The sequence below is a fragment of the Anser cygnoides genome, chromosome 4 (assembly GCF_040182565.1).
Source record: "Anser cygnoides isolate HZ-2024a breed goose chromosome 4, Taihu_goose_T2T_genome, whole genome shotgun sequence".
NCBI lineage: Eukaryota > Metazoa > Chordata > Aves > Anseriformes > Anatidae > Anser > Anser cygnoides.
The window spans coordinates 45075355-45087799 of NC_089876.1; the positions used below are offsets into that span (position 1 = coordinate 45075355).

The following is a 12445-nucleotide window of genomic DNA, read 5'->3' on the forward strand; positions in this document are numbered from 1 at the left end:
ATAGTCTAAAGTCGATGAAGTAAATAACCTCTATAACATCTCTATAAAGTACAATTGTACTGCTTTGTCTTTTCTTTCTCTAGCCTGTGGGAATGAAACAGATGGAAACTTGTATATCATCATTTATTTATTTACTTTATTAGATAATGTAGAAAAAAAGTTTTAACATTTTAAGTAGAAAATATCTGCCTTAATCCTGTATTTTAAGTCATGGAAAGCAGCAGTTAGAGTTTTAGGAAAAAAAACTCATCCAGGGTAAATAGACTAATTGTAACCCTATATCTCATAAAACAGACACTGCATAGTTGTGGGCACAGTTTGGCTCCTACCTTGCCTGGGAAAGCAAAAGGAAGAGCTATCTCCACTGGCCACATCCAGCACAGAGTACTGTTCCATCCCGTTAGCTATGCCAAAGAGGTAGGGGTAGAGCAAAGGCTCCACTTATCCGCCATGACTGCCAACTGCTCTGCCTTCAATGCCTCGGTGAAAAATTAATGTAAAGATATTATTCCCTTGCAGAGCAGTTTGAGGAGATTTTATAGTTTTGTCCTCAATGTTTGAGCATGCTCAGCATGTCAGAGCTAAGCAAACCTCCAGTAAGTGACATTTTGCTTCTTTTGAGTTCAGACATAATAGCTAGCTACAACATTATGGAAATGATTGGAGTATTATGAATAGTTCTCTTGATCTTAGGATAATATCTATGATTACTATTTACCTGCTTCGACACTAATATTCTCATTAATGTCGCACACCAGCCCCCTCCAGTTTTTCTGCTAACTCACACAGTGTGTGCACACATGCTTGGACACAGGTGCACATGTGTGTAAGTTAATTAAAAAAAATCTTCATCTCATAATAGATGTCCTGGGTCAAAATCGTACAAAAAAACAGAGTTCTAAGTTTGGAAAATGTCACAACTTCTAAATTCAGGATGTTTAATATGTATATTTTAAACAATGCTACCTTAGAAATACACATAAAACCAGCAACTTTCATACCATTTTGGAAATAAAAACACACAAATCGAACAATGTCCTCCTCACATAGCCCCAAGAAGTGGGGTTTTAAACTCATATTCAGATTCCTGAAAACACCAGTGGTCACATAGTCCTAAAATTTAGAAAAGGTCTTATAGGTTTATTTAATGGAATGTACGGTCACATCTGCAGCTCACTATCTTCTTGCTCTTTTGGGGTGTATATATGATCACATTTGAAATCATAGCAGCTGAGATGAAAACCCATGCTTCTATTGCATTTTGGTAGCCTTTGGTAGTCTTACAGAACATGAGACCCCATGAAGAGGAAGGCTGATAACAATAAGTCAATATTGCATTTACTTTCACTGTTGCTATGGCAAGACATGCTAATAATCTGACAATCTTCTGATTGGCTTGTAATGCATGAACTAATAGTTTTGCTTGTTTTACATATTTCATGTTTTCTTGCTCCTCAAACTCTATGATTTTTGTGTAATTTGACTACTGTAATTCTGCAGCAACACTGCATTTAAGACTGCTTTCTCAGAAAGTGTATTATTGTGGTACATTTATCTTGACAAATCTCTAATTTACTGAGGGGAGCTATCCTGATGCCATTAACCAAGCAAAACATAATTTGAACTGCAGGCTCAAAAGGAAAATAATACCATGTTCCAATGCAATTGTAGTGGACACCATATCACCAAGGTGTGAATTTGTGTGGTATACAGAAAAGTACTGAAGGAAAACGAAGTTATTACATCTCAGAACTACTCGGTATTTTTTCCCCTATTTTTAATCAGGTTTTCAAGAAACTGGATCAAATAGGAAAACGATTATCCAAATTAAACCAACAGAAGGTATTCATCCTTCACTAAGAGACGGCTAACTTTCATATCCAAATAATAAAATAAACTTTTCACTTTAAGAATTAAGTGCTAAATTAACAACAAAAAATTGATTGAATGATCAGACATTCACTTCTTCCCTGAAGTTTCAGCTCTTCTTTAGGATTCTCAACTCAGATAATTCCTAATTTCTTACTTCCCTCAGTATTTGAGTCAGTGTATTTTGTCAGGGCAAAGTTCACCACCAGTACCAATTGTTCCTTTTTTTTTTTTTCCATCCTATCTTCATCAATGCCTAGCAGCAGTGGAACCTCTCAGAAGCAAGAAATTTAATCAGTTGCAAAACTAGCTCACTAATTCCAGACCCTCAAGAAGAAAATCTTTCTCTGTACATAATCCACTATCAGAGTAAAGATCAGTCAGAAGTGCTTACCTTCAAGGCTGACTCAGATTTTTGTCTGGTCTTTTATTCCTTAGATATGAAAAATACAGAATTTATAGACGAGTATAGTTTTAATAACAATTCAAAAACTGCTTCAATAAAAGCAAGGCCTCTAGGAATGTCGACAGCTTTTCTTAAACTTGTACGCTAAATGCCTTTTCAAGCATGTGACCCCATTTGCTAGGCTGAGAAGGTTATACTTCATCAGTAATGGCTAAATATCCACTATAAATGGATAAAGGACAATCTGGCTGATGAAAAAGAGGAAGTTTGAAATAATTTCTATTCAATACTATCTTTTGACATTTTTTCTGAGCCTCCATTTAAGTGTTTCTTTCTGTAGTGAAAAAAGTGAACGCTTAAATCTAAACTCAGTTTTCTATCCAGACACCATCTGCAGAAAAATGTCTTGAAGTTCAGCCTCCTAGCAATGCACTAGAATAGCAAGCAAACCTCAAAGGAATGATGCTCACTATTCTCAGCCACCTTTTACAATGCATGGGAGAAAAGAGGATAACATGCAGTCTACCTTTTTGAGTTCTTTTACTTGCTAAGATCCTCCTTGATGTGCAAATTCATAGAGACATATGGGCATTATCTATATAATTAAATATAACAGATGCAATTAGATAAAATATACTATGTACAATCACTTTAGAATATCTGCATCCCAGATATATTTACTTACACTCTCTCTACTTGCATGAATTAAAACAAAATTTTCAGTTGTTTTGATACAGACTTTTTCAGAAATTAACTTTATGGTCATAAATCACCTCTGATTACTTTAATAGGGTCATTTTGAATGTGAAGATGCCTTTATAAGTTCATAAATTTTCTTGATAATTTTATGCCTGTGGCTTGTATACCATAATTCTGACAATTGATGCACGTGACATTATGTCGTAAATTACCACATTATTTTGGCGTGAGTCTCAGTGCTCAAGAACACCATCTCTATTATTTGAATATGTAACATATCTAAAAGGATACACATATGCAGGATTCAATACCAAAAATGAAAGAACACTTTGAAATAAACAAATGCTCAGAAACGTATGAGAACTGGAATCTTCCTGATAATTTGAGATGCGACTAATTGAAAGAGAAAAAATCCTTGACGCCCAACACTTTAAAGCATTCTTTAGAGTCTAGTGTATATATAAATGTATATAAATCCCATATCATTAGATTTCAATATCTTATGTAAGATTTCAAATGACACAAACGTGTTTCACTTAATACTTCACTTGTTATTTAAGCATAAAGAAAAACAAACGCTAACTTTCACTTTAAAGTTAGTCTAGGTGCAGAACTTTCCCTGACGAAATCTATAATGCTTCAGATAAAATCTATAGTATGAGTACTTTTAATATTTTGTGTCATATTTGGGGGAAAATCCAATAGTCTTGGTTATGATATAAAAAAACAGATGATATAAAAACCATTAGGAACATATCCCACTGATATTGAACATAATTAGTTCTTAGGCTTTTAAACTTCCACATATTTATGTTTTTACATCTAAGTAGGCCCACTGAAATCAATCAAATATATCAAATAAAATTAAATCAATTTGTACAGATTATACACCAAATCAAAATTATGTTAGATTATACACCAAATAAAAAAAAAACACAACCTTTCTCCAACAAAAATAGCCCATTCAATACAAAGTGACTGCATATTTTTGATGTAATAGGCTGCAGCTTAATCATTTCAACCTTTAATTACTGCATCAGATAATGAACATTTTGAACATATGCTTCTCCACTCTGGAAGAAGACATGAATGAAACAAGTTTATATGCATGCTATGTGTGTGTGTGTTGGGGGAGGGAGCAGCACGCGGAACAGCAAAAGGAACCAAGTGGCAACAATTGGAGGAAATGGTATCTGTAACAGCTGCTCCTTTCAGATTCCCCTAGAAGGAGACTGCCTGAGGTGGACCACAGCACAAAAGGATAAAGAAGATGAAAACTGATGCAAAGCAGGGAAATAACTGCTGAGACCCCTGAGTCTACACCCGAGTAGTCCCAAGCTGTGTGGCAAGACCTCTTTAGCATGCTACAGAAGCTGGTGATGAACTACATATTACCATGAGGCAAACTGGCTCCTAGCAGTATTGTCTGCATGTTATGTGTAATGATAACCAGTAGTCCTCTGGGAGCAGGATGCAATGATTTCATCTCTGTAAGCATCTGAGCTCCCCTTGGATACAGAGACCATTAAACTGAGAACAGAAGGGTAAATTTTAGGCAATGATTTCTAATTGGAGGGTGAAGACAACTTGTGCTCAACAGTACTGTCAACCACTGATATTTTACTGCTGTCTATATTGATCTCTGCTAAGCACAAAAGGAACTAAAATGTTACCCCTTTTTCTTAGTCCCATAATGTACAACATATTTTCTGAATGAAAGTACTTTATTGGTTTCTTATGTAAGATTATTGGAAATGTCGCTATTTTAGAAATCCTTATTTATATTGCAAAATATTGATATTTTCATTACAGGTAAAATACCATTGTATACTCTAATAAAATTTATCTATTTATGTTTTGTACTCTAGAGAATTTCTCTCCCTTTTAATTAAAGCGCATATTGCTTTCAATACCTGTTAACAGTTTTTGTAAGGCTAAAAACAATAGGCACAATCTTTTATGTATACACTTTAAATTAACAGTAGTACGCTACAAAATTCAAGGTTCCATAATATTCCTTAAAATAAATATATAAATAAATTCTGTATGTAAAAAAAAAAAAAAGAAAAAAGAAAAGAAATGGAACTTCTAAGTGATTACTGTAACTTTTTGGCAGGGGCCATGGGGGAGCAATGTTGGGAAAGGAGTAGCTATAAAATTTAGGGAAAAAGGACCCTGAGGAAACAATGCCAGGGCATCTAATATTTTTGATACTTTCAAGGGTATTTTGATCCCTTTTATAGCACAGGGGCTGTACAGTCTTGTTCATTAATGAATTTATACTGCGAAGAAGAGATCAAATGTGCATGATGGCTTTGTTTAGCCTATTTATTTGTCTTACTGCTCTTCATCATCCACGCAACTTATTCTGACTCTCAGAAACTTAACAAGAATAGTTGATCAGGTAAAAATACCTTCATACTTGTTGGTCAAAAAACAACGCAGATGAAACTCAGCACAAAAACAACTCTATCCTAATCTTTCATACTGTATTTCTTGGGATCAAATATCCTCTCTTTTATTGCTGTTACAAACCTTCGATATAATTTCATAAAACTTTATGCAGACTTCTCATTCTGAGATATTTTCATGTTCAGCTACAGACTCGGACTGAAAGTGATGTGAGAGCAGATCCTCTGGCTTCTTTAAGTAGAAATTTGTTATCTACAACAAAAACATTCTACTTTCCAGAATTCATTTGATTTAGAAGAAAAGGCTATCAGCTTTGAAGAATTATATATAAAGATGGTCAAAAACTTTTGGAAAAATCATATCACAATCATTAAAAGCATGTAAGGGCATATTTCAAGAGAAATCTAGAACCCACCCTACACAGCAGAAGCCAAGTAAGCAATCCTTAAACTCACACTCCATTCACTCTATTACTTCTCCTGGTCTCCTTCTGAGAAAGAAATACAACAACAACAACAAAGCTCTCTATAAAACATGCTCATTTATAAAATATCAAGTCACTGCACAGTTAAAGGAACAAACAAAAAAAAGAAATTGTCCAGCTGATTAATTGCAATAATCATGGATAAAACATTCAGACAAATACATTTTCCCACATCTTTCAGTGGGTCATTGAAAACTGAGACCTCTCTGATGACTGGCACGAACAAATCAAGTTGATGCTTATCTTTCTTCACCCACTGACCTAAGATGAACTACAAGAACCCTCCTTCCAGAGTTGTCACATGCAGAATTCTCACTATTTGAATTATCGTGTATGGGAGGCTCAAGGGAAACGTGAACAGGAATTTGAAGTCATGCATCAACAGAAGAGATTACATCAGCACTACAGCTTTTCACACCAAAAGTAATTCATATTTCTCCTACATATTATGAAAAGCTCTACTTGTGGATTGAGAGTTTTAATTGTTGCTCACAAATGTGCTGTATCAAACTACTTTCAAAAATTGTTTTGTGTGTGTGTGGGGGGGGTTGTTTTTAATAAAATCATAGCTAAATTAAACTAGGTACAATTATTTTATGTGTGTAAGAATACAGGAGAGAAAAACTAGTCACATGTAACTTGAGTTGTCAATTTATATTATTTCTACAGAACCACGCCTGGAAACCTAAACTTTGTTCTGGAACTCACTGGAACCAAAGTTGCTTAAGCCACTTGGATGTCTGTCTGCAGAACTAGATACAGTTATAAAAGGTCTGTGAGGCAAGCCTCTCCACACCTTTTCTGCTATACAAAACTCCTAAGATGCCAAGGAGGCAGTGAAAGGCATTGGGAAAATTAAAGCAACTTTAAAATAAACTTACTGATAATGCTGTCTTTTCTTCTCCAGCAAAATGATACGCCAAACTTAAGCAATATGCTGCCTCTCCTTCCATCTTTTTATCACCTCCTGAAGAATAGATTAAAGTTACAGTTACCAGTCCAGTCTTAACAAAATTACATTAGCACAGACAGGTCTTGCACTTTATTAAACAACATGTAGATGTTTATATACTGTAGTATTTCTTTTCCTTTCCCTTACCTTTGCCATTTATATGTTTTTATCTGTCCAAAGCAGAGCTGCTTCTATATAGACAGGTAATTAAAAACAGAGGCTATGGATTTAAACAAAGTTCAACACGAAAGTTCAACAAAATCAGAGAAAATACCTTTCAGTAAGTAATGCAGAACAATCAATTTAATGTGTTGTTCTCTGATCATGAACTGTTTAATAATATAAAATATAAAAATATATGAAAAATTTCCCTCCAGAACATGGGCATCTATTAAAAAACAATTTGTAAACAAAAACAAAGCCTGTAGAAATGAACATCTAAAAACATCTTTTGACAACTAAGTAGTAGTAAGCTGCTGGAAAAAAAAGTCTGGAAGACGGTGTTTATTTTCATTTGCAAGTAATAAATAACTATGTAAAATGAAAAGGCGGATATCCAGCAGATAGTATCACTCAAAAATTGCCAAATCAACAGTGACTGGATAATCAAAAATCTCAACTTCCATCAGTGACCTCACTTTCTGATTATGGGTTCACTGTTTTATACCGTAATATTCTCCCACAATATTGGGTTTTTGGAGATAAACCTTTTAGGAATCTAAACCATTCTTTGTCGTCAGCAAGGTCTTTCTGCTTTAGTGAGATCTGGAAGTGTAATGATAGCAATTGTCTTTGACTTTCAAAGGAAATAATTACTCAGTTGAACACCTGACACTTCCTACTTCAATCTTGGGAAAATCAGGGCATGCACATCAAATAGAGGAACGGGAAAGTTATTCTACACCTACCTTCTTTTGCCATTCTGAAAGCTTTTCTTAGCATTTTGATGGCCTGTTCTTGTTCTTTGTTTTCTAGCATTTTGTCTGCTAGTAATGTATAAATTCTCCAAAGGTGCTCACATGCCAGTGAATTGTAAGTACGGCCTGTCTCATCCTTCCATGTTGAGCCCTCTGTTAATTGATAAAATGCTTCAAAATGCTCAGCAGCCTTCATGACATGACCTGAAAAATGTGATTCATAATTACAATCAGTGTAATCAACATTTTGAAAAGTTATTAGTGTATAATCATTTTATCACTAGAAAGTAAATCGCATCCCGATCATTTCACAGATTTTTCAGAAATCTTCAATGTCTGACTATATCTAAGGTGCTGGAACATACTGCCAAATTTCAGTTAGCAGTAATATTGCAATTTAAACTTTTCACATTTTAAAATAGTTTTTCTTTGTAGATTCAAAATGTTGAAGGTCTATGATCCCAAGGGTATTAAGATAGAATTTTCTAGGAAATACATCCATTATAGATTCATGAAGACAGCCTTTGTGGATCTCAAATTAAAAAAAAATAATAAATCAATCACATGTATGCATAAACAATCACGGCTCAATCTGTTCCTCAAGTTTCCTTTTCCATAAAAGAAACCTGTTGCAATGTGGAAAACAGAGGTATCAAAACTGTGGAAAAGAACCTTTATTTAAATAAATGAATTGATAAAAGACAAAGAAATACAAAGAAATTTATTCAAGGATTATTAGTAGGCCAACTCTTGTGGGTCTATGCTGTAAGATTACTGGAAGGGCATAAACCACTAACACATTAAGTATCGAGCCTGGAGTAACACACTTTAAGGTCTTCAAACGTAAGCTACTCAAACATCTTTAAGGCGAAAGAAAGTTAAATTCACTTGAACATGCAATTAGTTCCTCCCTCCCTTGCTAGCTTCAGCTAGCTTTTTACATGTAGTCTAGGAGATATCCAGGCTTTCTGGACAGTGGAAATTCAAAGCCCCTTGAAAGAATGTATTTTTTTTTTTCCTTATACATAAGGAAACAAGGTTAGAGGAAAACTAGTAGAAAGCAGGTAAGCTAAGACCATTAGCATACAAAATACATTCTGGACACAGTACCTTGTTTTACAAAGCATGTTCTATAGCAAGGGAGAATTGTGAAGGTAACCCTTCTTTCATCAATTTATGTGTGTGAGAGAGAGAAGAGAGAGAGAAGAGAGAGAGAGAGAGAGAGAGAGAGAGAGATGGAGGAGTTATGTCCCATGGATAATCAATATATCAATTATTATTTCTATTAAAAGCTGAAACAGGCAATTAACTAAGTTTGCTTAGATGTTCTTGCAGTTAACACCTCCTCTGAAACATGATCTGTAAGAAATGGATACTGTTTTGCAGACTTTTTACAGTGCTTGCATTCAAAGTACAAAAAGAACTGGTAAAGAATTGAGAACGAAGGATGGAAGAAGGATCCTGTTTTCTATTTGTATGAAAGGAAGGGAGAGAAGTTCAGAGAATGGCCTGATTTAAGCATTGTAAGGCAAAACAAGGCTAGTTCCCCAGGCCTTCAGCCAACCCAACAGTGCTCAAGAGTGAAGTGCCAGTTGAAAGGGAGGACATCCTACAGCCAGCCTTACTCGGTTCCACCACAGCAGAGGACAGGTTTTGAAGAGATGGCCCAAGATATTGGAAAGTCTTACTGCCACAGTAGGTACAAGACCCTGTAAACTGACAGGAAAACATGTATATATTTTTTTCCAAAATATCACATACTTGACATAACACTGAACAAACAGAAATGCAAAGTGAAATTATCATGACCAAAACCAGTTTAGTTTAAGGATTGAGTGCTGGTAGATGGAACAGGAAATGGAGATGCAGATGTGCAAAACCCAAACCACTTTCCATTCTAAAGAGACTTTCAAATTTTATTTGGATTTCTGCCTATCCAGATAACTTCTTCGGGGAAGTCCAACTCAGAAATCAACAGAATTGCAGTTATCCAAGTTGCTAAACACAGATCTTAGATACTAATTGAAGAAACTGGTATTGGTTTTTTAACAAAGAATGGGAAGATAAGTTTAAGTTTAACAGGTTGATCTAGCATTCTGTCCACTTGGATACTCACAAGGATAAGAGTCCTCCTTGAAATTCTCCCCAAAGTCTACAAACCAACAGATTGTCTTTTCCAAAGGATATAGCCATGCATTTATGTGCTCTAGTTTTACTACACCTGTAAAGGATTCTCTAGAATAAGAGTTTAATTCATGTATAACTCAAAAACTTCTAGTAAGAATGGGAAACAGCAAACAAATAAATGGTATCAACTGGACGCAATCTGAAACTGAACAGAGTATCTGAGTTTCTCCTAAGACACTTAAATATAAACTCTTAGACGGACCTTCATGTTAACTACATGTGCATCCCTCAGAACTATTGTTTAGATTGTCAGGATGATCAGATATGGTAATTCCTCTCCATGCCCCCTCATTTGCAACATCCCCTTGAGAAAGTTTGTCAGTTTGGAAATTGAACTCATATATTCCACGTACCCCATAGTTCTTAAGAGTTGGCCTAACCATAAGATCTCAATGAATGCCAGATCTCAATGAAAACTCTTTAGAGAACAATCCATCTACATCAAGCTTCAAAATACAGAAATAGTATATTCTTTCTGGTAGCACTCAAATGGAACTAAATTAAAATACTTCATTGAACTACCCATAAAGACTGTGAAGTAAAAACCAACACATTCTGTCACAAAAATGCCAAAAAGATGACGACACGGGAAAAAAAAAAAAAGCTAATTTAAAAAATATTTGCTAAAACAAGGGAGGGATGGAATTCCTGACCTGAAAGCCCTTACACAGATGGAAATTTGCTGACTGAAGACTCTTTCAAGAAATACTAGCAATTTGCAACATGCAGACCTCTCAGATTTGTGGAAGGTAAAACATTTTAGATATCAAAATTCATTTCTCCATCAAAATCACCTGAAATCCCTTTTTCTCATTGGCAAATGACATACCATACTATTTACTTAATCAATAATATTTATGTGAACCTCAAATGCTTGTGGAAAGATAATGTCTTCAGGGGGATGGCAGGTTTATTTACTCTGATGAGTTGGTTCAGTTGGAATTGCTCTGGCCAGTGCATTCTGATTTTTAAACTCTTAACTATTGTAACTGTTAGGCACAGGCAGAGGTGGATGCTGTCTAAACATTTTGAAAAGCATTTCTGAGAATAAGAAAAAAATAATCTGAGCAGTGACAACACAGAGTTTTAAATGGCTTTTGTTGTCAATTGAAAAAAAAGGCATAAAGAAAACTTAGAAGAAAAACAATGAGTAGGAAACTAATTTGAAATAGTCTGTAGAATTATATCCTTTATATCTCTAAGAATTCAAAGAGAACATCCAAAATTGCTTCTAGGAAATCCATATTTGAAAATTCTACTTGCAAAATCTGACAGAAAGGAGTATAACTATTTCCAGTTAACAACATTAACAGCAATTACATATTTATTCTTCCCACTGCCACACAGAAATTAGCTCAGTGCATACTAAATGGAGCTTGAGAATCCTTGATACCTCTTCCAGCTTTATAAAAGGAATCATAAAGCAGAAATGAAACTCCTACAACATGTACACTACCACTAGTAAAGTGTCATAGTTCAATGGAACTCAGGGCATAACAAAAGAAACCCTATCTGAAATAGTTTAATCATATATGGCAGGTAAACACTGTCATAATATAATTTTGTGAGTAAAGAATCAGTTTTAAACAATTATATCAAAATGATATAATTGACAAAGACATGACTCAGCCAGTAACGTATCAAATTTTGGAAATGATGCTCATCTTCACAGCAACTATGTATGTATGAACAAAGATTTGTGCTATGGCTTTCATTGAACTTAGTTGCTTAGACGTCAAAAAATAGATCTATTCATTCAAACAAAAGAACTCAATGTAATTTTGTAAATACTGAAGAGAAACATTTTCATATTATCTGAAACTTCTTTTATAATTCCTCTTCCAGAAACCTACTCCAAAGTATACATTTGTTATATCAAAATAGATATTTTGGGGAAATTTCAACCAAAATGGTGACTTCTATTTTGCCTTTTTTTTTTTTTTGAGTAGAAAGATTGACTAGATATTAACACAAATGGGTTTAAATGTGAAGCTGCCATAAAAGCAGGCACATAAATGTAATTCTCCCAGCCGCTATTTTGATGCACATTTTTGATTCCATGAATATTTTATGAAATGGCCCAAACTAAAGCCATATAACATTCCTGCATTACTGATGCTTGCGCCCGTAAGCTACAAACATTAGAGGCATGATTGAGTGCATTAAAATGAACTCATTCAGCAGTGCATTGATTACTTGAAGGAGGGAAGAAAAAAAAAAGAGTTACTCCCACTTAAGAAAACAGCACACAAACCTGAAGTTTTCAGTATAGAAATTAAAGATAGCAGATTTGAATAATATGGTATTGAATAAATAAATTCAGTGCAAAACTGTCTAGAGTTCTTTATACACAATTCTGACATTAATTAGGTGAGATGTTAATTAGGTCCACAGATCGCTTCCAGTAGTGAACAGGTAATTTAAAATGTCACAATCTGCAAAATGCAGTGACTGACCTGTTCTAGCTCCATGCCTCAGCAGTACTGAGAGCACCTAATGATTTCCTTTTCTACCAGCTT

General features: G+C 34.6%; 1 protein-coding gene across 9 annotated transcripts in view; it reads right to left on the bottom strand.

The window, feature by feature from the left end:
- TTC29 (tetratricopeptide repeat domain 29) overlaps positions 1-12445 on the bottom strand; it is a 382392-nt gene that overhangs the window by 71748 nt on the left and 298199 nt on the right. For all 9 annotated transcript variants that reach the window (XM_048071812.2, XM_066996061.1, XM_066996057.1 and 6 more), the window contains 2 exons: positions 7731-7943; positions 6752-6837 (listed from right to left, as the gene is read on the bottom strand). In XM_048071812.2, the coding sequence (XP_047927769.1) occupies positions 6752-6837; positions 7731-7943 (299 nt within the window). The remainder of the gene's footprint in view (positions 1-6751; positions 6838-7730; positions 7944-12445) is intronic.